Genomic DNA, 25,230 nt, shown 5'->3' with positions numbered 1-25,230 from the left:
ATTCTAAACATGTGAAATGATCATTGGGGACATGATACTTAACTGCAATATTCTAAGGCAGCAGATAAAGTCATTCTTCACCTAAATCATCAGCTGCCAATAAAATTACATGCACAATTTAAATGAATGAGTCTGCTTTAGTTTAAGGAACCTGCACTGAGCTGAGAAAGGGAGATAAAAGTTGCGTTTGTAATTCTAGCTGCTGAATTCATTAGATTTTTATAAGGCAAATAAGGAAAGTTAGAACAGAATCTGTAGAACCATTTATCCTGTGATGTTGTAAAATCAAAGTACTACTTTATTAAATGAGTTATTTTACACAATATGAACATCAATATAATTACAATTGTAAAAAAATTTTTATAACAAGGATGGACTGATTTTCAGATTTCCAAATCAGAGTCAACTGTACATTTACACAGAATTGTCTTTGCATGAAGCCCAAAAGGGAACAGCATAAAAATGAGTGTTTCTGTAGCCCCTTTATTTTTGCTGATCAACAGTTTGTTAGAAAAGCAGCTGCAGGTTTGTTACCTAAGGTCTGAGACAGTAGAAGAGTCAAAGGTGTCATGAATTCACCTATAAAACATAAGGAAAATTTCAGTGAACATATCCATTGTACAAATCCAAGTTAACAATGCATTTCAAATGTCTAAAATGAAAGACCACACATACCATTTAGGGGTATCCAAGCACATAAAAAGTGTAAACTGATTATTTTCAAAAAAGTTTTTAGTGTATGCCTACATTTTATACTATATTTAATATTTAGAAGCTCTGCTAAGCACTATTAAATAAAATAACTGTAAAAATGTGCTCAGGAAATTTGTTTGCATCATTTTTGGGAGGAAGGCCCTTAAAAACCTTAGAAATAACTATTTTCTTGCAGCTGATAAGTCTTTCATTCTTGAGCTAGAGATGGCCAATATTCACTCATCCCCCCCACCCCCGACCCCATTTTGGTACAGTAGTAAAAACTTGGGATGTTTCAAAGGAAGTGATCTGAGGAAAAAAACTTTTGATAATTATAAAGCATTCTAGTAAACTATAAGTAACAATTGTTAGGTTCTAGTAACGAAGTTAAACATTAAAAAGAAGTACTAATAAAGACTCAGAAATCAGAAATTAACTTCACAGTTAAAGAAGTTAGTTTTGCTCTTGTATTTAAGTCTGACATTAACAGACAAAAAAAAAAAAAAGGTCAATTACCTGTAAACAACTTTATGCCTGAACATCAGCTAATTCTGGAGGAAGTGGAGTCTTGGGATGCTTGCTTTCAAAGTGCTGCTTGAAGGTCTTAGGGTCTGGCATTTGTGTCTAATTTAGAAATTATACAAAAAAGAAGAAATGGACTTCATGTATGAAATAAAAACCATGTTACCTTTTAAAACCCTGAACTTGTTTATAATAAACAGTTATCATAAATTGCCTTTAAGCTCCAACAACTTAGCAGCTAACATATGAAGAGGAACCTTGCCAAAAAAAAAAAAAATCCTCATTCTTACATTTAACAAAAAAGGGGAAAGTCACAGAGAAAAGTATTTGTTTATCTCATTAATAGCAAACAACAGTTAATGTTTATTGACATCTTATTGTGCCAAATATATTACCTTAATTTTCACAAACTTCCACAGTAATCTCTAGCTTCTACTATTATCATTCTTGTTCTACATGCTAAGGAAACTAAACCCCAGAATTTACTTTGCCTAAGACCTATGTTTTTAACCCAATGGTAGGCATTTCAGCTCTCAAATAACACACTACATAACAATGAATTCCTTTGGCAAAGACCTTAATTCATTTACTCTTTAACATGCTCAAATATATAAAACATAAAATAAAAGGTTTTGAGTTTTTAAATATGTGAACTAATTCTTGTACTTTTAGGTCAAGGTATTTCTTCATCATTAACTTAGTAAAATTTATTTTCACCTTCTTTTCAAACAGAATCAGAAGCTGCTCAATTCCATCATTTTGAGTGTATCAAAGCTCAATGTGAACAAGGTATTTAACGTAATAGGTTCCCTCTAAATTTTTTTTTTTCGGGGGGGGGGGGGTGTTTACCAAGGATTGAACTCGAGAGATACTTAACCCCTGAGCCATGCCCCCTGCCCTTTCTTTTTATTTTGAGACAGTGTCTTGCTGAGTTCTTGAGGCTGGCTTTGAACTTGTGATCTTCCTGCCTCAATCTCCTGAGCCCAGTAGGATTATAGGCAAGCTCTGCCATGCCCGCTACTAATAAGAATTCTTACGTAGTTATAAACTTCTTTTTTGTTATAACTCAAATAGATGACAAACTTCAGTCCAGGAATCATGTCTTATCAAGATCCTCTGCCATGGGCTAGGGTTGTGGCTCAGTGGTAGAGTGCTTGCCTCACACATGAGGCCCTGGGTTGGATCTTCAGCACCACATAAAAATAAATAACAGTATTTGTCCATCTACAATAATAATAATAATAGTGAAAAAAAAAAAACTTTGCCGTCCATACCATCAATTCCACTCAGCTTGTAAGGGGGCTGGAGAGCTAGGTATGTGATTACGTTAGGATTGCTATGTGGGCTAAAGGTGTGACTGTATGTCTGACACATGGTAAGCACGCCAAAGATGCTGTTTGTTGCTCAATTCTTTAAATTTATAAAAACAAATTAATTCTAATAATAGCCTTCAACATGAACACATTCTATATGGTTTTACCATACACTCTAACTCTGGATTTTAGTGAAAGAAAACAAATTAAAAGCCATATTCATAATCAGAAGTATTTTTACTAGCATAGTAACAAAGTTTAGTCAAATCTATATCAAGAATATAGACCTAGGGGCTGGGGGTGTGGCTCAAGCGGTAGCGCGCTCGCCTGGCATGTGTTCGGCCCGGGTTCGAACCTCAGCACCACATACCAACAAAGATGTTGTGTCCACCGAGAACTAAAAAATAAATATTAAAAATTCTCTCTCTCTCTTTAAAAAAAAAAGAATATAGACCTAAGTTTCTTACAAAGTTCAAGGTATATTACATTACCTCATAAAAACATCTTTATCCTACATAAAGAAAAAGTCTTGTTTCATTCTTTGTTCCTCAGATCATAGAAACCTGCATCTGGCCAAGAAGCCAAGCACAAAGCTTTGTAAATGGGTACATGAAGATAAATTCCTAAAACAACCAGCTGTCAAATCTATTTCAAACAAACCATCTATTTTGCTAGCGTTACAAAATTTTAACCTATACAAATCAATTTACAATGAAAGAATTGTCCACCAAGCAATGTCTTTCAAGCCCTCTTACCCTACAGACAGTGCAGGTATATATTAAGGCAGCTTTGGCAGCAGCCTTTTGGTCATGTCCTTGTTTCTTCTTTTGTCCAGCCTGCTTTTTGGCATTTTTTTGCTGAGACTGAATCTTCTGCTGTCCGCGAGCCATATCTAAAAACAGAAGTTAAGGCATTAGAGTGACTTAATTATTCTAATTATTGAGTAATCTAAATAGCCATCTCAGAGTTAAAGCCTTAAATTTTATAGAAACTTTAAGCAATCAAAATGTATGGGTTTTAAACTCTCACAGACAATGCTACTGGATTATAAACTGGTAGAATCAACCACTGAGGAGGAAATAAAACTGGTTGGCAGTTGTCTAAGACCTATGTTGGTATATATTCAACAAAAATAAAAATATATACACACAAGATAAATACAAGAAAGTTCAGAAAATCTGTTTCAAAACTAGGAACAATCCAACTGCTCAACAATTGTAAAATGGATACATCGATGTGCACACAAACACAATACATACAATGAAATACTAAGCAGCATTCTAAAATAATTATTGTTTCAAGTTACACCAAGTTTGTATCTGAATGTTAAATAAATCAGTTACAAAGAATATACATTATATAAAATTCAAAAGAGGCAAAGGAGGCTGGGATATGAAGCTGTGCTTGAGCATCACCCTAACCTGTGCGAGGTCCTGGGTTCCAAACCTAGCACTGTTGGGGCCAGAGCAGGCTTTAAAGTGAAAGAGGTGACATTGGGGTTTATGGAGCAATGATTTGGGAAGAGAGGACAAGAGAGGAAATGATGAGGTGCTAAAAATGTTCTGTGGGGCTGGGGATGTGGCTCAAGCGGTAGCGCGCTCGCCTGGCATGCGAGCGGCCCGGGTTCGATCCTCAGCACCACATACAAACAAAGATGTTGTGTCTGCCGATAACTAAAAAATAAATATTAAAAAATTCTCTCTCTCTAAAAAAAAAAAAAGTTCTGTATCTTGAACCAGGTAATGGTTACACAGTATGTTTTTTGTAAAAATTTATTGAGCTATATACCTAAGATTGTTCACTTTATATAATCTTCAAAGCTTTCCCAAAAAGTTTAGCTTCCCCTTAACATTTATTTGGTTACTTTGCAAAGTAACTTTCCCTTTCTGGTATTTACAGTTGTAATTTGCAATTCTTAACTGTTTAAGACAAATAAGAGCTGTTAACTAGTCCTTCTAAAGGAGACTATGCTTCCAAAGAGGAATTATTCTCTTAAATACCTAGGTTTCATGAAATTACTGTGCCATTCTAATTTTTCCTAAATGGTCATTATGAGATTTAATTAGTTCCCAGTTGAGAGAATGAACCTGGTTTAAGGGTAGGGACACCCTTACAAAGTTGAAAGGTACCACTTTTTTTTTTTGTTATTGGTGGTCAAAAGTGAACATATGTGAGTTAATTAAAAATAATTGTCATTGAGAAAAGTTACTTTTACTTTCTCATTAAAATTAAACACTTCTTTTAAACAAGTTAAAAATGTTCAAGAGTGTTGGTTTTCCTGATGGGAACCCTATTAGATAATGATTGTAAGGTCTAAGCATTTCATAGAAACAACTAACTCCCCTCCCCGCCTCCAAAAAAGGGGATGTAGGGACACAATAAGTAAATATACTGATTGGGCAAGTTCCCACTAGCATTGTGAATTTAAAGTCATAATTTCAGAAGAGGATCAATGCTTTTCTTTTTTTCTTCTTCAAAGCCAGCTGAAGATCTTACTAATTATAAAAATGTTTAGTATGCTAGCTTAATACCAGAACCCAATTCCTACCAAATAATGGTGACTACTTCCAGCTGTTAGTCCCTACAACTATGCTTCAATTGTTTATTAAACCTTATTAATTTTAAGCCAAATGCATTATTTTTTCAAAAGAATACTTAAAGTATATTCAGATGAGAGCAGTAAGGTGTTCAATCTTTATGTACACCAATGTTTTGTAACATTCTTAATGTCTCAGTATCAGAACCTATGTTAGAATACTCCAGTTATCTCTTTTATCTTAATCTTAACTCTTACACATAATGTATTTTATGTATGTTAATACACTGCTTCTGTGGATAAAATTGTTTTAAACAATTCTTAACAATTAAAATCCTAATCGTTAACACTGAAGAAAAATCTTACACAATGGCAGACCACTAATTCCATAAGTTTCCTTGCTATCTAGAAGCTATTAACTATTTTGATGACATGTTCATGCAGTGATCTGTACAATATCATAAGATGAACAAAATAAAACATTATATGACAGATTAACCCATTTTTCATTGCCACCTAGCAACAGTAACAAAAAGTCATAAGAACTTTAACAAAAAAGGTAGTTGTCGTTTGTTCTTATTTTTGAGACAGAAAACTAGGCAAAAGAAATTTTATCAAACAGGCTAACAGCATGGGGTAGGCCCCTAACTTCTGACAGCACACTGCATTGATTTCCTTTCTGAAAGCCAAAATGCAAACGAACAAACCACCTGCTTTTGGAAAGCTCAACTTAAGATTTGTTCTCAAACCAATCGAATTTTCTGCAAAATCTATGCATAACTTCTCCCTGATTAAATAAGACAAATGGAAGGGCAAGAAATCGTTTACAAATAACCTAAAAGCTGGTTTTTAATGTAACTCTTATTTAGTGTGCTTTTCCGAGGGGACTGCAAAAAGGGAAGTGTAGAACGGACGAGTTCTTTCAAAATGAGGAGCTTTCGCAGGAGGCAACAAGTAAGCCCTGTTCCAAAGATCCTTTTAAAAGCAAACCAAGAACTATGAAAAAGATTTTGGATTCAGGAAGTAGGCTGATTATCCGTAACCATCTGAAAGGAAGAGGCCCAGGCAGTAGTGCTCAACATCCTGACCCTAGCTTTTTAAACTACATCCATCTGGGGAGAAGGGCGGGAGAAATCACCAGAGTAAGGGCGCCTTCACTCAACACTCCAACAACCCAGCTGCAGCCTGCAGCACCTTTCACAGGTCTTCTCCCGCCTCAGTGAGCCCCCTCCTCCTTCCAGCCACCAAAGACCACATAACCCTCACCTACCCGCCAGTCCTCAAGGACCCTGGCCCGAGATTTGTCAGCTGGAGGCCTTGGTTGTACGAAACCCGGCCCCTAGGGTCGCCGAGAGCCCGGCCTCGAGATACCGACCAGCTGCTGTCGCCAGCGGGTAAAGTTACCGCTGCTCCCGCGGCCGGCCTGCGACCCGGCCACCTGCAGGGCCTGGCAGGCACCCGAGCTTCCCCTCCTTTCCGGGGCCCGCGCCGGGACGGGCCCCGCCGCCTCCCGGGAGGCCGGTGCCCCCGCGACCCACGGTCCCAGCCGCCCCTCGCCGGCTTCCCCCACCCTGATTCCCGGGCGTCCTGCGGCGTCAGCGCCGCCCCTGCCGCCGCTCACCCGGGCCGGGACAGTCTTGCGTCGGAGAGACCGCGCAGCGCGAGAGGGCCAGGGAAAGTCGCGGAGGGAAGGAAGGGGGAGCGCGCCCAGCACCGCTTCGGCCTCCTCCACCCGCCAAAGAGGGGAAAGAGGAGAGCCGGGAACACAACAGCCCGCGCCTCGCACACCCGCCGCCGCGCGCGCCCGAAGCCGCCTGAGCCTTAGGCAGGCCACTCGGCCTCGTGCCCGCGCACGCCGCGCCGCGCTCCCAGTCACCCCAGCGCCGCCAGCGCCTCGCGGCCCCGCCCCCTCGCCTTCCTGCGGCGGCCTCCCGCTCCACCCCTCTCGCACGCCTGCACCCTTCCGGTCGCGAGGGCCAATGGCAGCGCGCCCCTATTACATAAGCGCGAGGGGCGGGGCCTCGCGGAAGCTAACTGCAGGGGATGTCGCCTGCTGTCCCTAGGCGCTCCTCTCTTCCCGCGTGCTCTTTCTGGGCGGCTTCTACTCCTGGCCCTGGCAGCCACGTGATTTGGGTCCTGTCCTGGGACGGGGCCGCGGCGTGTTTCGCAAGTCTCCCACCCGCTCACTCACTCGGCCAGCAGCCCGGCCTCGGCCCCCGCGTCCCTTCTCACGCGCCTTCCCGTCTGGCGTGCCCGACTCGGTTGCACCCTTCCGTGCACCAGTTGAGGTGCCTGCCCGGGGCGGGCCCCGCAGAAGAGCGCCGGGGCCGCGCCGCATAGGGCACCCACCCGGACACCCTCCACCCGCGGCCCCCGTCTTTCGTAAGGCCGGGGCCGGACGGCCTTTTACGGGTACGCGCCGCCTTTGTTCTCTCACAGTCGCCTTTTACCTCATTCCCATGGAAACCCCCAGTATTTTTACCAACCTGGGGCTTTTAGTGAGTTCGAGATTTAAGACTGACTGCCGCGTTAAAAATTGCTAGCCAGGCCTCCTTGGCCGATTTAGACTGATTCCTAAAATTTACTGAGTAGCTAATTTGGAGTGGGGGGAGAGTAGAGAGGAAAGTTCACCCGCCCCCGCCCTGATTTACAAGCAATGACAGTACATTTCGAATATCTTATTGGTAGCAATTGTAATTATTTACATCTGCTGATGATCAGAAATGGCATTTTTGAAATGTTGCGTTAGTCTTAACCCTTTACCATTTTGGTTTCTAATTAGATTCATTAATAAGCCTCCCCCCAAAGGAAGCTTTTGCTTTTGATGTTCTCACTTGGTCCCTAGTCTTGAGTCTCCCAAATATGTCAGTGATTAGGAAATGTTAGTTGAATAACAATATATTATAAATTACCTGGAATGGGATATAGATGCCACAGACTTGTTTAAACTAGCCAGGAAGGAATTAGTTGCCTATTGAATTTTAAGTGGATAAAATACTGAATGAAATAAGGTATGCAGTGATCTTGAATGTGCAGTCCTCTCTGCTCATCCTTTCAGCCTCTCTCCCTCACTTTTCACACTCTCCCGTTATTGGCTGTAAATTATTCGTTTTAGTTTTGTTAATATCTTTCTGTTTCTAAGTTGTAAATCCATTTTCATCACCATATGCCCAGTGACTAGCAGTGTGGTTAAACATGTAGGCATTGAATAAATGGATTTTAATTGAATGGATTATGTCATATCATGAAGCTATAGCTTAGTCATTAGTCACCATAATCTCAATCTTTGTTTTGATCCTACTAATTGAGGGATGGGTTACTTGGAGGACCTAGAGATAGGAAATCATGAATAACAGTGGACAGTGGAAAGGGACAGTGAAATCTGGCTGGCATATATGCCTTAATTTCTAATTTATCTCTGGCATGTAGGTTAATATCTAAATGTAGTGAACTATTCAACTTGAGGGTTTATTAGAGAGCAAAAGGGACAATTCTGTTAATTAGATGACTCCTGTTTTAAAGTGGGATTAATATGTCATTTTTTTTAAACCATGGCCAAGATGAAGTAGTCAGAAAAGTTAGTGTTTAAGTTATATCTCCTTTGAGAACTTAGTACAAGTTATAGACTTTGCCTCCAGAAAGTTCATGTACATGTAAATATACATTAAAACTTACCCCTATAGGTGGGGTTTCAGATACTTGGGTTGGATGATGCTTTGTTTTGGGAGTCTGTTCTGGGTATGGTTGCATGTTTAGCAACATCCCTACTTTCTACCCACTGGATGCTGGTATCATCCCATCTTCAGTTGTGACTAAAAATATGTCTTTAGATGTTTTCAAATGTTCTCTAGGGTTAGAATTTCCCCTGGTTGAGAACCACTGCCTAGAGGATATGGTACTTTATATGATGGATAGAAATGGGTAAGATTTGACATCTGTGAAGTGATGAATGGTAAATGAAAGGCAGATGAATTAGCATTACTACAAGTTGATGTCCTTCCTGCTTATGTTGTCCTGCTTATGTTATAGAAATGTGATAGCAAATGGAATATGAATGCCTTAGGAGATTTTTGTACACGTTTCTGGTTTTAATTGTGAGTGCCACAGTACTTCTAACTGGTTTTTCTCTTCTGCCTTTATATAATTACTCTAAGTTATTGAGCAATAAGCACTTGCTTAGTTTCTGTCCATAATCAAAATCAGATTAAAATGCTTCTCTAAAGACCTGAAAGATTGCTTTATTTATTTGTATTCATGTAGAATTTTCTGAGGTAAAAGAGCTGGTGAGGAATCAATATATCATTTTCCAAGTAAACATATTCTGAATGACTTTTTCTAATTTATCTTTGGCATGTAGGTTAATATCTAAATGTAGTGAGCTATTCAACTTGAGGGTTTATTAGAGAGCAAAAGGGACAAGGTCCTGTCCCTATAGAGCCTTCTGTCAATAAGTACAATAAGCTCAAAAACATTTCCTTTGTTAGTTACTTCTCTTCTACTAAGCTTCTGTTTGCTGAGATAAATTTCTTGGGCTGCAACCGTGGGGCTGGGTCCTCTTGTCTTCTCTGTGCTCTTTTCCCTCAAAGAATCTTAATTGTTGTGGCTTTAAATACCAAACTTAAGATGACTCCCAACATTTCTGCCTGTAGTTCTTCTGGGTTCCCTATTGATATATCCAAGTGCCTAGTGCTCATCTCCACTTTGATGTTTTATAGACATTTCACATCTAATACCACATTGTATTGAATCTAAGAAGATGCTGATTGTAAGTCACATGTATGTCCATTAAAATTAAAAAAACTAAACTATAATACTAAAACACTGTAGGTTTCAGAGAAGTCAACGTAGGTTTAAAAACTGATGTGATTTATTGGAATAGCATCCATAAGAATAAAATAATTAGATATGGCTTTACCAGAGAGGTGCAAAATTTTTATTCTGAACACTAAACAACATTCCTGGAAAATATTAAAGAAGACTTATGTAAATGAAAAGACATCCTAACTTCAAAGGACCAGAAGACTTACTATTATAAAGATGAAAACAATCCCCAAATTTACCTATAGATTTTGTGAAATCCCATCAGAATTCCAGATGGCATCTTTATACAAATCAACAAACCTATTCTAAAATTCATATGGAAATTCAAGGAACTCAGAATAGCCAAAAATAGTCTTGAAATGAAGAACAACGTTGAAAGACACTTTCAAATTTCAAAACTACTACAAAACTACAGTAAGTAATTAAGACTGTGGGTGTTGGCATAAGAATAGACATATACATTAGTGGAATAGAATTGAGAATCTACAAATCTTCACATCTAGACAGCTGGTTTTGTATATAAGCATCAAAAATTTCAATAAGGGTAAGGAATAATATTTTCAGTAAATGGTGCTGGGACAACTGTATATCCACATGTTAAAAAAAAAAAAAATGAAGTCGGATCCCAACTGTATGTCATGTTAAAAAAAAAAAAAAAGCTCAAAATGGGTCAAAGACCTAAAACTAAAAATCCTTAGAGGAAAATATAGTAATAAATCTGCATGACCAAAATCTTTACAACAAGTGCTGGCACAATGGATGGGGAAAACCCACACCAAGGCACATAAAATGAAATTTCACAACACTGGGAACAAAGAGAAAAGTCTCTAAAATTCCAGAAAGAGAAAAGTAAAATACTTTTTTCAAAGGATTAAGAACAAGAATGGTGAGCTGGGGACATAGCTCAGTGGTAGAGTGCTTGTCTAGCCTAAACAAAGCCCTGGATTCAGTCCCCAGCACTGCCAAAACAAAACAAAACAAAACAGAAAGGTATTGGACTTCTTAACAGTCATATTGAACATTAGAGACAATAGAGAAAGAAATACAACATATTTCCCTTGTATGCATGTTTCCTTGCTGAGTTTATAAGCAGGTGAGTTCAACCAAAGTAAGGGAGTAAACAAGGAAAGCAAGTGATATAGGATCCAGGAAATAGGAGTCCAGCTCACTGGTGAGATGAAGGAAACATGCAAGAAGAGAATGAAGAGCTCAATATGGCAGCCTGCAGAATCCTACAGACCAACCAGTATAGTTCAATGCAGGAGAAACTTTAAGCAAATGAAATTAATAGATTGCCTTATGAGTGTGAACTTATAGAGAGATTGCACAACTTGGATTTAATTGTAATAAGCACATTGGGCAAAAAAGCCAAGAATAAGCAAGACAATGATCATCTACTTGGAAGATTAAAAGTTATGCAAGAAAGACAAGTTCATCATAGTGTATCCCATGGCTCAGCAATGAATAGCATTAACATAGTGAGAATAATGTAAATACAGATCTAGCCACATTTCTACCTATAAATAAAAGTTTATTGAGAGTATAAAGGAATATAAAGTCTCTACATGTGATGGGGCCTAGCATGTGTCTTAGTGGGGAGGAGCTGAAAGAGAGCTACATTGTTCATTTGTTGTAGTGGGAAGTTCATAGAAAATGACTAAAATTGGGGATGGGGTGGAATTCAAGAAATATAGATTTAGACACGTAAATATCTAAAGACCGAAATTGTAAGTAGCTGCTGCTGAGAAGAAATTTGGCAGGTGGGAAACTGCTTTTTTTTTTTTTTCATAACATTATTAGGACTACTTGAATTTTTAACCTGTGTACATTTTTACTTTGATAAAACAAAAACTAAAGACATGAGTTTTATTTTTAATAGACTTCTCACCATGTTTTTGTTTTGTTTTGTTTTTGGTAGTATGTATGTCTTCACAGTACTCTGGACTTCAGAAGGGTATCTAAGTTCAGGTATTGTAATCAGTCCAGGTATTATTGGTACCCTTGGCATCTCCCTTCAATTAGAGTTTCTATTTTTCATTCCAGAAAGACATACTTCATGTTCCTTCATTCTGTTTTTCTAGTTCCCTGCATATGATCCTTTATTATTAGACTTTCAGGCAGCTGAATGCTCTAAGAAGGGAGTACAAATTTAACATAGCCATTCTTGCTTTCTTTCCATTATTACTTTGAAACAGGCAGATAGGGAACAGAAGTAAACAAGAAAATAATGATTGGTGTTATTCATTCTTCTCCAGGCAAGAATTCAAATAGGTGTCTACTAGGAGAGGGCTTGTACCTTTTAGCCATGCAGCTATCTTGGTCTGATGGGTGGTCTTGACTGTTTGAGGTCGGTTGATTGCATCATTGACAGCAGGATGAAACCATATACAGAAGTATGACCTGAGAATGGCTCCTGTAGTTTTTCCTCACTTCCACTGATCTGCAAAGACTTGACAAAAATATCTCCACTTTGAAGTATAACTTTGGAGAAGGGAAGGCAATAAAAGAAAAAAACTTTAGTTGCACTCTGAAATTTAAACCACTTTTTGGCAGGGTGTGGTTATTAGTTCTTTTAATCACATGCTTAATTATATTCTAAGTTTGATTTTTAATAGTACTTAAGCCATTAAACCTCAAAAGAATGTTTAATGACTGATTCCCCCAATGGAAAATGAAAGAGTTGAACTGAGTGACTTCCAAGACCCCTTTAGTCCTTGAAGTTCTGTGACTTGATGACTCAACAGAACTCACAGATTTTAAGTGAACCTTATTTAGGCAGAGTAGAAGTCACTCCAAACTCCATCTGAATGAAAATTTAAAACAAAGCTGCTTATTTTTACATAGTTAAAAAGAAAGAAATTTCTGTATTCCATAAAGGAGGACTAGATAGTTGAGGGATAAATAGAAAATAACATGAACTAAGGGGAAATACTTATTGGAACTCTGATGCTAATCATGACATTTTTTTCTATATCTTATGATCTGCCATGGGGGTTGGTGCTTATAGTCCTCAAGAGAGACTCTCGCTCCTGGGGCTAGCTAATTCCTAAAGATAAAACAAATTACTTAAGGATAACTTTCATATCCCAATCAACCAAGTCAAAGTCTACTCACAACCACCTCCTATATCTAACTATCATATGCATGTCAACATTTTTATATAATAGTTTTTATGATTTATAAGTGTCATTTTAAAAACATCAGTCTAGTAAACCATGTAGAAATAAGTATGCAAAAAGTCTGCAAAACAAAACATTTTTTAAACATGTTTTGGTAGATAGATTATCTGAAATTATGGATTGTTCAGTCATTTCATTATTCTGCTATGGCGACCAAGTAATCCTTAACTTCAGTTGGAGTAAACGGCCTAAATCCAGCTTCATTGCAGATTCTAACTTTTATGTTATCTTCTGTCATCTGCCCTTCAAGACTTTCCTTTAGGGTTAAGATGGCTGTATGAATGGCATCTTCAACTTCCAAATCTTCATTATATCTTTTCTTAAGCAATATTTTCCCATTCACATAGTTCTTTCTTTTTAGGAAAAGTGAGCTCTAGATGGATCTGACTGAAATAAATATGGTTGTCCCTCCTTCCATCCACAAATAAGAAACTCCAAATGGACAAACACCACATGTCTGGGTATTTTCTTGCATCACAGAAGCTGCTTACTGTACCAGCTAACTGTGGGAATGGGTTCTTAGAAAGCAAGATAATATTGCTGAGCAAATTTTCGAGCTCTGTGCACAAACACTCTGTAATCTGGGCCTATGGCACTATAGACCAAAGCTCTATGTTTGGTAATTGGTTCCAGCTTGTAAACACTTCACTTATTATACAGAATGGATTTCTATTTCTTCTCAGTTGCTAATACCACACAATTTGCAGCTTTAATTCCCACTGAAGGGGCTCCTCCAGTTACAGTAGCCAAAGCATATTCAATCTGGACAAGTTTATCAGATGGGCTCCCCTCAGTAGTCAGATAGGACAACTAAATGGGGTATTACTGATCCTTAAGAAAGTGGCCAAACCAGAATTCTTCCCTTATTTTTTTTTAATAATTAAAAAAAAATCTTCAGTGATGATTTTCTTACATTGGGTACGATGTTTCACCTCAACTGAATATAGTCAGTGAAAAGCTATAACCGTGCTCTGACATCTTTACCCAGAGAGCCAAAGCACCCATGTCAATATTTCTAACCTGCTAAGTCATCCCAGGGCCAGATGTCCAGCAATAGAGACCACTCTGATTGCCCCAAGCCTCCTGAAGTTATTCACACTGGCCAGCCCTAAGCTGTTTACTGGACTTCCCTGGCCTTCTCTGGGAAGCCCTGGTAAAGGCTCTGGCCTAGGCTTCTCTTTCCTGCTTCTGCCTCCTGACCAGACTTAGTGCTCCCCATATGGCCCTGTGTGGCTTGGCATGCCTCCTTCTCTAGGAAATACTAGCAATAAATTCTTTCAATGGCATTGGCCTTCTTATGTCATCACTCAGTCACCTCCACAATATAAAATCCCATGAGTACAATGGAACAATGACCTGAGCTCAGTTTCAGTTATCTGTGTAGACTGTTTCCTATTATTTTTACAGTTACAGAGGGTTGGTTCTCTTGCTCAGGACATCTTCTGATATCCCAATCATTCAACTCAGGCCCTGTGAGGGCCATGCAGCTTTCCAATATTTCATGATCACCCATGAAACCTCTAGACTAGGCCAGATGCCTCAAAATAAATGACTTTAGTCCTAAAGTATAAGGTGCCAAAGGTATCTGGGAATAAAGATGGAGAATGAGAGCCACTGTAGCTATTACTTGTTTCTTCTAAAATAATTAGTCATAGAACATGCTTTTCTGAGGCTAAGTCCTTAATAGCCTCTTTCTATATAAAAGCCTCTTTAGGATAATAGTAACAACTACAATTTATTGGTACACTTGTTGGTATCTCTAACCCTTACATCAGAACAGGTCTGATGATTCCCAATTTATTGATAAAGAAACTACAATTACAAGAGTTTTCTTGTCATATAACTACAAGATAGATGGCCAGTAAGTAAAGGAGCCAGGATTGAGAATTCAGAACTGTCTGATTCTAAATCCTGATTTCTTTCCCCCCATGGCATGCTGCCTGGAAATGAATGCCAATGTGGAGTCTTCACAGTCTTTGGCTGTGAATGGCTGATACTATGTATCAGACTTAAGATGATCAACCATGGATGCCAAATTTCTTTTTATTGTCATAAACACACCCAGCTACCTTTCTGGGCTGCACAAGGAAATCTCATTACCTCTGGCTCTTGTTTCTTAATCATAAAATTAAGGTTTTGCAGTAGATTTCTTTTACAACAATTTGGATTATCTTAAAACATGATTTTAACTTTGCTAAGTATAATGAATGAGAAATTTATTGTTTATACTCTTCTTATTTCTTCTTAACCAGAGTCCTCAAATACCTAAATGTGAGTTTTATTTAACTGACATTTTATCTTTTTTTAATATGATTTCAGAAAGTCAACAGTAAACATGAATTGTTTAACCTTAAAGAGAACTATTTTTAGTGGCTTGGAATTTAAAGTATGAATAAATGAAGGATGTCTTTAATAAACAGGTGATGTGTCATTTGGGGGAAATGTAGCATGACGTATGGATTCATCCAATATAGCCATCAGGATGTTCCTACATACTTGGTATAGTTAAAATTCCCAAGATAGATGTGTGTATGTATGCCAATCTGAGTGGTTAATTTCACCATTGACTGGCCTCTGCTGGACTTGTGCTTCAGCCAAGTCTGTTTGTGGGGATGAATAGATATACACAGGTCCTCTCAACAGATCCATCTTTTGACCCCTGGCTTAAATGCATCAGATGTTTGACTTGCTAGAATCTGTGACCATAATAATGTGTTATTATCTGTTCCATTGGGAGTTAGACCCCAAGCACTTGACCAATTAGCCCTAGAATCTCCTCAGCTATCCTAACCAACCATTCAGTCCAGGAGATGTGAAATTTTTGCATCATCTGGGCAAGTCATGCTATTTTACGGTGTCTCAGCTTTGACATTTACCCACGGGGATAATCTAAGACAACATTTTGCCCAATAGTATATTTTACCATGTAGAGGACTGCCTACAAGTAGTTGACTTATTTCTGAAATAACCCAATTAATTGGAGGGAAAGACTGTATACAAAATTAAGAACTATGATATCAACTACAAAGTAACTATAATTAATTGAAAAATTGTATTTTTAAAAAATGTTTCACTTTGAGGAACAATTTAACATGGGGAAAAGAAAGAGAAATAGAGATTTTTCCCTATTTTTGACCAAAAAGATTTTGGGGAAACACATATTTTATTATGATTTTTCTTGCTATTCAGTAAAACACATATTTGGTATAACATGATGGATCCTGAGTTCTTTCAGACAAACTATCTGGTTTTATTATTATTACAATTAAGAGAGTGTATCTTTCAGCTGGCACAGCATTTCCTGCTTTCATAATACAAAGTGCTTACTTGAATTGTGATCACAAAGTGGCAAAATGAAAACTTCAGGTCATAAATAGGTATTGAAATGTAATGAAGGCAGCAGGTCCAAATTATTGGAAATGCAGCTGAATAAGCATTTAGAGAAGGGTGTGCTCCTAAATGACACCAGTTTATCTGTCTGCCTAGTAGAAAAAGGGTGAGTCGACTTGCTAGACAAGTCCAACAGAGACAAACATGAAGAGTCTGAAATTGTGAGAGTTCTCATGTCATGTTCCCATAGGGTGGCATTTGTCAGGTTAAGGGGAGAAAGAAGAGAAGCAAGGAAGGAAGAAGGGAGGAAGGAAGGGAATCGTCAAGGAATTTGCTTTTCAGCACAATGTAACACAGACCATGGGATCTTCATGTTAAATCAGGTGTTGGTATTTTCAGTGGTTAGTGTCTGAGAGCAGCCATCTGCTTTCTCTCTCTCTCTCTCTCTCTCTCTCTCTCTCTCTCTCTCTCTCTCTCTCTCTCTCTCTCTTATACCTGAATGCTGTATGTGTCATGTCCCTGATTCCTTTGCATTAATCATCTCTGGAGAGTTCCAATAGTATGATGAACCTGGAGAATTACTACATGGACAGTCATTTCCAATGGTCCAAAAATATACCCTCTATTGGCAAGAGAAACTCTGCCTTCAAAGATTTGATATTTATTTTCTCATTCATCTTCTTCCTCCTTCCAAACAAAATAAACCAGATAACTACTGATATTTTCTTAAATCATCATTGCTTTGATTGCCATCCCAAAGCACATATCAAAGAAGGGAATTAGAGAGGGACTGGCTCAATTTAGGAATCACTTTGGAAAATGATGATACCACTGGTTACCAGTGACAAGTTCTGCTCCCTCACATGTTGAGTATAACATTAGAGAATCAGGTAGAGGCAAGAATATAAAGCTGGGTTTATTTAAAAAGGGGATGCTCAGTGGGATGGCCAAAAGGTGAGAAGCAGATGGGCTGGAGGGGCCATGGTAGAGTGATCTGGGGAAGAAGGGGACATAATTAACAACTTTTATAACTCCCTGTAGGGAGGGACAATCCCTGGGACACATGTTGGAGCAGGGACAGGTTATCTTGATAAGGGTGGAAGAAGGGCTCTGAAGGCATTAGCATTGCATCCCTCTCTAACTTCCCAGACCCAAATTGGCCTCTGTTCTGATTACCTGTCTTTAATTCTGATGAGAGGAGACAAATCAAGGCCTGCTCAAACAGAATAATCATGAGGTTAATCTTATGTATAAAACATATGTTGATTTCTATGAATAACTCAAATATGTCTAGTCTAATCATTTATTAGCTAGCCTCTTTGTAATTACATTGTAGGGATTTTTTTTCTTTACATCATTTACTTCTACTGATGCTTTCAATCTTTATCACAGTCAGAAAAGCATTTGCTTAAAGTGAGAGGAAGGGTGCTACTATATCTGTTAACAGTGTGAAGCAAGTGCTTGACCAAGGGTTTAGAAGCTTGGTGGCTTCTGGTTCCCATAGGAGCTGGGGAGACTGGGATCACTGAGAACTATGGAGGGTGATAGATGCACCTGATTCATCTTGTGAGCAATGAGAGGGGTCACTGCAAGTCAGTCACTCATCTAACCTTCAAAAAGGAATAGAATTGAGTGGACAAGCATAGCAGGTCGTCATCCTCCTCGTTTTTTTTTCTTTCTTTTTTTTTGGGGTGGTACTGGGGTTTGAACCCAGGGCTTTGTGCATGCAAGGCAAGCACTCTACCAACTGAGCTGTAACATACCAAGCCCTTCATCATTTTTCATATAAACAAAAATCCTAGATTAAAATTGGAGTTGAGACTTCGATGGCAAATTTTGTTCTGTGTTCTGTATAGTGAATTTCATGTTAAAGTCTGAAAATCTGTTAACAGAATCAATAAAATATCTTCTATTCATTTTAGAAATGTGCACATCTTCTGTGATTCCTTTTCTCTGCCACCCTGTGGATTTTACTTAAAATTGCAGTAGTGATGTCCTGAGTTGAATAGATCAGCCGATGTTTGTATGGTTTGGAATTACCTCTTTTGAATTTTTTCAAAGAATTGGCACACACTATTAACAAACACTTTTAAAATCCACCATAGGTTAATAATAAAAATTATTATTAGGACATTATTATTATTATCAAGGACATCTAGGTCACTTTTACAATTTTTCAAAAACAGTTTTTATTATTAAATTATTTTTTAAATTTATACCCATTTCTATGTACATATCTATGGGCATACTTATGTCCATTTCTATATTTTGGACAGAAATTTTGATTAAGACTTCTAATTTCTTTTGGATTTGTTAAATGCAAAGACTTTGAAGCATACAGGAAAGTTGGAAGAATTTTAGAGTATGTGGCCATAAATTCACCCCTAGATTCTACTATTAGCATTGCACTTTACTTGCTTTATCATTTACCCACATACTTATCCCTCTGTTCGCCTTTTTTTTTAAAGAGAGAAGAGAGACAGAGACAGACAGAGAGAGAAAGAGAGAAAATTTTTTAATATTTATTTTTTAGTTCTTGGCAGACACAACATCTTTGTTTGTATGTGGGGCTGAGCATGAACCCAGTCTGCATGCATGCCAGGTGAGCATGCTACCACTTGAGCCACATCCCCAGCCCACACCTTTATTTTTTTAATGAATTTTAAATTTATAGACATTAGTGTACTTCCTTCTAAATGCCCTTCAGTAATAAGAGCTTGATATTTATTTATACTATCTTTTGAGCTAAAATATTCATATAGTGAGATGCTCAGATCTTAAGTACCATTTGATGAATTTTGGTCCCTTTTAACAGCCTATGAAATATAGTATGTTAGCATTATCCCAGCAAGCTTGCCTTTCCCTGTCACAATTCATCTTTACCCCACCCCCACCAAAGGGACCCATCATTCTAGTTTATTCTTTGTTGATTGGCTTTGTCTCTCCTTGAAATGTCTCTACATGAAATCCTATAACATGAACTCTTTGGTAAGGCTTCTTTCACTCAGCAATATCTCTTTTTTTTTTTTTTGAACAACAAAACATTTTTTACACAATACCCTCTTTAAATTATATTTTCTTTTTTCTCACCTTTTGCCAACTGATATCTTTTTTGTTTTGACAAATGATAGTATTTGTTCCACAGTGATCTTTACCAAACGCTCTCAAACCAATAAAAGTTACAGAAAGACATACATGAAAATCTAGATGAAAAATTCTAAATAAAATCACATCTATGCATTTTTGACTCTCACAGCAAGGATTATTATTCTCATTTTCCTTGAGGCAAAGCTGAGGTAGCATGTCTTGGGCTATGAAACTGGACAAGAATACACATCTTGACTTAACTCCAGCTTTTAAATTTTCATGTTATTTCCCTACTCTACCAATTTTTTTATCAGCATAATGTTTTTGAGATTCATATTTACATTTTGAGGTTGTGTTGGTTAGTCTTTTTATTGTTAAATAGAATTCTGTTGTATAGCTATACCATAGTTTATTTACCTAGGATCCTATTGATGGAAAACAAACTTTTTCCATTTTTTAATTACTACGATAATGATGCTATGCACTTTTTGTGCGAGTCCATTTTTGAGTATCTATATTTATTTATCTTGGGTAAATAAATAAGAGTGAAATACATAGGTCATATGGTTTATGAATGTCTAGTTTCTGAGAAATGCCCTAACTTTTTTTTCAGAGTGGTTGTACATCCTAATACCAGTGTGTGAAAATTCCTGTTGCTCCTCATTCTTACCTACATTTGATATTGTCTAGTCCTTTTAATTTTAATAAAGGAGTAACAGGCCTATTTTCTACTTACAGGATTTCTCCATGTATCAGTTTTTCCGTAAAAAATATCATGGGCAAAAGGTTTCTAGGTTCTTCTCAGGAAATCTAAATCTAAATCTCACTACTACTCAATTCATAAAATTTTTTTTTTTTTTTTTTTTTTTTTTTAAGAGAGAGGGAGAGAGAATTTTGATACCCATTTTTTCTTAGTTCTCGGCGGACACAACATCCCCGTTGGCATGTGGTGCTGAGGATAGAACCTGGGCCGCACGCCCGCACGCTAGGCGAGCGCGCTACCACTTGAGCCACATCCCCAGCCCCCATAAAAATTTTTGTTTTAAGAAATATTTAAGAACAGGGTGCAGTGGTGCACACCTGTAATCCCAGCAGCTTGGGAGGCTGAGGAGGCAGGACAATGGCAAGTTCAAAGCCACCTCAGCAATTTAGCAAGGCCTTAAGCAACTTAATGACACCCTGTCTCAAAAGGCAGGGGTGGGATGGGGGTTTATGGTACAAAACAATAACAACAACAACAAAAAAAAACCCCAGAAATAAATAAGAAATCATCCTTGATAATATGTAGCCTATTCATTTCTGTTAAGATCCAGATTCTATCCCTGGATAGAGAGCTGAATTTCTGAAAAGCTTTCATTTGCCACTTTTTGGTAATTGTTTCTTTTGAACTCTACTTCATGTTACACTTTTACCTTCCCATGAGCAGCACTGTCAGAAATAGCCATAGGAAACTTAGTTTGTATTCATGTAAGAAAGCTAATAAAGTTGTAAATGGTTCTTCCAGTCTCTTGTAATTCAGTGTGGGGATCATCTTTGCTTATTTCTCCTGAGCTACTGAAAGTTTCTTGTTTGCTTGTCTTATAAACCCTGTGACTTGTGGTTAATCTTCTCCCCATTCAATCACTAGGAGGCCTAGAAATTGTGACCTACTTCCTTTTCAAGAATTTCTGGTACATTAAACATTATTGTATATGTTACCTTTGGCTTTGTTCTACAATGCTATTCTTGGTTTTTCTCTTCATTTCCCTCTCTTTACCTATTTTGATTATCTTGTATTTTATAAACCTCCTCAAATGATTCTCACACTGAGACTAGCTTACAAATAAAAATTTGACTAGTTTGGTATGCTGTTTAAAGCACTGATTATTCAGAATGGAAATGTTTAGAATAGATGAATCATAAGAACAGGTTACATACCATTCTTTTATAATTAGGGTAATTAGAATCGCTAGTCATTTAATAAAAGCAACATTATTCACAATAGCCAAAAGGAGGAAATAAGCCAAATGTCCATCAATGAATGAATGGATAAATAAATGGTGGCATATACCTATAATGGAGTATTATTCAGCCATAAAGAGAAATGAAATTTTGATACATACTACAACATGGATGAACATTAAAAACATTATGTTAAGTAAAATAAGCCAGTCACGAAAAGATGATATTGTATAATTCCACTTATATGAGGTATTTAGAATACATGAGTTCATAGAGACAGAAAGCAAAATAGACATTACCACATTTGAGAGATTAAGTTATTGCTTAACGGTTATAATTTCTGTTTGAGGTTGAAAGAGTTTTGGAAATGAACAGCAATGATGGTTATACGACATTGTAAATTTTCTTTATGCTACTCAATTTTCAGTAAAAATTAGTTAAAGACGGCAAATTTCCAGTTATGCATATTTTTGCACAATAAAAAAAATTAAAAACAAGTTAAATGCCATTCTTTTGTGATTTGGATAATTAGAATTGCTAGTCTTAATGACTTGTAGTAGTTGTCTCTTTAGTTTTTTTCAGAGGACATCCTAGAACCCATGCTATATAGTTGATTATTATAAAGAAGATCCTGTTTTAGTTTTTTTCAGAGGACATCCTAGAACCCATACTATATAGTTGATTATTATAAAGAAGATCATGTTAAAGGACATGTTAGAATTGGGAGTCACATTTAAGAGTATTTGGCCAAGGAAGCAATATTATGTAAATTGCAGAGGTGACCAAAAATAGCCCATAATAACTGAGTCATTACAAAAATTACTCTGTGTGTGTCCCACAACAATCACAAAACCAGAAGGCAGTAGGGAAAGGAAGGACTGGACTCTGGACACTGGATAGGCAGGAGTGAACCTGTCTATTGTGCAAAGTGCTGAACAATGCCGTGAAATAGTCCATCTCAGGAGCAGAACAGTGGCACAGGGAATCTGTGGAGGAAGCCAGGTCCAGAGGCAGGGAGGAAGTGGGTGGATGGGAGGCTCTGCCGAGTCAGAGCCCCACCCACTGGGCAGGGCAAAGGACAGCACTCCAGGCAGGGTGAAGTTGAAGATCATGGCCATTTCATAGGTCAAGGACTCAGAAATAGGACGTCTGGGGGAAGTTATCAGTCCCCTACAAATATTCACATCTGAAATGAGTTAGGCATTTGGGGATATTGAAAAGGGAAGATTCAGTCTGAAAAGAGAAGTACCCACAAGCCATTGGAATGCAGGAAACACCCATGAACCTTTGAAATGCAAAGCAAGCATTACGTGAGCAACCTAGCCCGCGTCCTTCGCCCTGATCCTTAGCCCTCGGGATCCAAGCCCTTGTGTGCAAATGCTAGAAAAACTTGCACAAAATTGAATTTCTCTGCTCTGGCTCCACCTGTAGCCCAGCCCCTAACTACTGTCCCTTTATATATATTAATGCCGGTGTCAAGGGGCTGCTGTCTCTCCATCTGATTGAGGGCTGTATTTTCCCCTGAATGTGTACATTCCTTGCTTTACCCTAAAAGCTTCTCACTGTCAAGATACCTACATGCTCACCTGAACGTGTATTTATTACTTTAACCCAAAAGATGTGTCACTGGAGACAGCCTGCATTCTCCCTTGAATGTGTATCTGCTTTTCCTAAATAAACTTCTCCAGATAAATAAATCTGTGACAAAAGGATATTCATATCCTCCAATCTAACAAGATGTTTTCAAGGGATTTGTTCTATAGACATCATCATCTAGCATGAAGATGTAACTTAATACAAATATTTTTTTTATAGCAAGAGTCCTTAAAATAATGCAACATTGTGATAAATGTTCAACAATAAAAAAATTCCTACAGTAACATAACAAAGTAATTAAATATGTTGTGGAGGATTTGGAAAGGCATACAAAGATATTTCTGTTTTTACAAATAGTATAGACTATTCCTTGGTTTGACAGTACTTGAGTCTTATTCCTGCTTATGTAAATACTCTACTAAAAAATAAAAGGAGATTTCATGGTCAACATTTTCTGTCTAAAGCTATCTAGGTTACTCAGAACTTCTTTTGGTTGCAGAGTGAAATTGTGGGGTAACACAGGTCTTTTTCTTTCTTATTTCATCTCATGTTGCTGAAGTGTTTTATTACCTTTAGATATTTTACAGAAAGGATTCTTTATTGCCTGAATTGAGAGGTCAAGACTGTTTTTTTAAATTTTTGCTTTTAGCTGGACATGGTGGTGTTTACCTATAATTCCCGTGAATTGAGAGGTTGAGGCAGGAGGATTATAAATTTGAGGTCAGCCTCAGAAATGTAACAATAGGCTGTCTCAAAATAAAAGATAAGAAGGGTTGAGATGTGACTCAGTAGTACAGTACCCCTGGGTTCAATCCCTAGTGCCGCAGTCTGGCTGGGCACAAGATCACGAGCCACTCACAGCTTTGTAGATTCAAATAGCAATTCTTTATTCCGGAACTCACACGGGCCCTCTACAAACACGTTCTGGGGAAATCCAAGTTCTGCCCGCCCAAATTCACATACTTCACCAGGCTTTTTTTCCCAAATACTTTCTGAATCCCACGAGAACTCAACGGGAACTCAGGCAGCAGGATATGCTTATTCCCAGCAGGAATAACCTTAAACCTGGAACTGCCCTAAACCCAGATTGTCCTAAACCGGGAACCCCCTAAATCCAAGGAGCGGGATACTCCCTAAAACCTGCAGGATACACCCTAGTCCAGTAGGATCCTCCTTAAACCCGGATCCACCCTGGTCCTTGAGCAGGGTCACCTTTCTCAAGCATACATGCAATGTCACTGCAAATGTCCAAGACAAGTCCTTCCTCTAAGCAACATGGGGTACGCTGGCAAGGAAATTTCGATGCGTCATTCCTACTTGGCAATGGCCCTCAGCACCCTAGTACTGCAAAATTTAAAAAAAGAAGAAGTGTTTGCTTTTATTATTGCAGAGGGGGCTATACAGTACTAAATTCTGCATCCATCCATCCATCCATCCATCCATCCATCCACTGACCACCTACCATGCAATTCAGCTTTGCTTTCTGTGTTGGTAAGCTAACATTAGACAAGCCTATATTTTAAAGAATAAAGGTGGGGCAGACCATCCATAAGTAAACCATACATGATTGTAGGTAATAATAAGTGTTAATCAAAAATTGAACAGGAGAGAGCAAAACTGGATGGATGTGGCTACTAAAGGTAGAATGGCCAGGAAAGGATGCTCTCTGACAATTGTGTATGACCAGCCACACATGTTCACCAGACAAAGAGGAGATACAGGGTCCAATCTTATCCTTCATTCTCCTGTTAAATAATAAACCATGCTAGTCATACAGTTTATAATTATATGCTCTGTGTTAAGTACGGAGGGATGCAGGTGTTGTATTATTTAGAAGGAACTTTCAATAAATGTTATTCTTGACTCTGGTACCTGCATTACTGAAAACCCAGAAAAAAAATATTATCAGGTCATCAGTTTAGATTTTATAAATTTCTATTTTATAAATTTCTTCAAAATTTCTATGCTCAGGAAAGTTCTAGAATTGTTCTCTAAGTGAACTGAGTCTCAAACTTGCTGCCCTGGCAGGAATGGGGGGTGCCTGACACCCCCAGGAGTGATGGGCCATGTCATCAGTACTCACCTAGCTACTGCCAAGGTGGTGCCTGCCCTTCCTCACCATCCTGCACCAGACCATAGAGCAAGGTGGTGGCTGCTCTGCTAGAGACCACATAGTTCATTCTATTCATTCATTTGGCAATAATTTCCTGAG

General features: G+C 38.1%; 1 protein-coding gene and 1 pseudogene across 3 annotated transcripts; both read right to left on the bottom strand.

The window, feature by feature from the left end:
• Positions 1-270: 270 nt before the first annotated feature.
• Positions 271-7,363, bottom strand: Znf706 (zinc finger protein 706). Of its 3 annotated transcripts, none has more exons than XM_077800865.1 (4): positions 7,256-7,363; positions 3,284-3,420; positions 1,210-1,317; positions 271-579 (listed from the first exon to the last, which is right to left on the bottom strand). In XM_077800865.1, the coding sequence occupies exons 2-3, from the start codon at positions 3,416-3,418 to the stop codon at positions 1,222-1,224; spliced, it is 231 nt and encodes a 76-aa protein (XP_077656991.1). In that variant the 5' UTR covers positions 3,419-3,420; positions 7,256-7,363; the 3' UTR covers positions 271-579; positions 1,210-1,221. The 3 variants fall into 3 exon arrangements, with proteins under 3 accessions (XP_077656991.1, XP_026239680.1, XP_077656990.1); XM_026383895.2 differs by lacking the exon at positions 7,256-7,363 and adding an exon at positions 6,686-6,958; XM_077800864.1 differs by lacking the exon at positions 7,256-7,363 and adding an exon at positions 6,335-6,571.
• A 5,837-nt stretch (positions 7,364-13,200) lies between these two features.
• On the bottom strand, positions 13,201-14,042 carry LOC113179715 (proteasome subunit alpha type-2 pseudogene; annotated as a pseudogene).
• Positions 14,043-25,230: the final 11,188 nt, after the last annotated feature.

This window comes from Urocitellus parryii, chromosome 7 (genome assembly GCF_045843805.1).
Source record: "Urocitellus parryii isolate mUroPar1 chromosome 7, mUroPar1.hap1, whole genome shotgun sequence".
Classification (NCBI taxonomy): Eukaryota; Metazoa; Chordata; class Mammalia; order Rodentia; family Sciuridae; genus Urocitellus; species Urocitellus parryii.
The sequence above is the reverse complement of the archived record's forward strand: the minus strand, read 5'-3'. Positions and strand labels throughout refer to the sequence as shown.

Bases quoted from the DNA above. Each gene is read 5' to 3' on its own strand.
- Znf706 (XM_077800865.1), bottom strand. From the start codon at position 3,418: ATGGCTCGCGGACAGCAGAAGATTCAGTCTCAGCAAAAAAATGCCAAA. The intron at 1,318-3,283 runs GTAAGAGGGCTT...TTTCTAAATTAG, and splicing joins ATACCTGCACTGTCTGTAGG to ACACAAATGCCAGACCCTAA.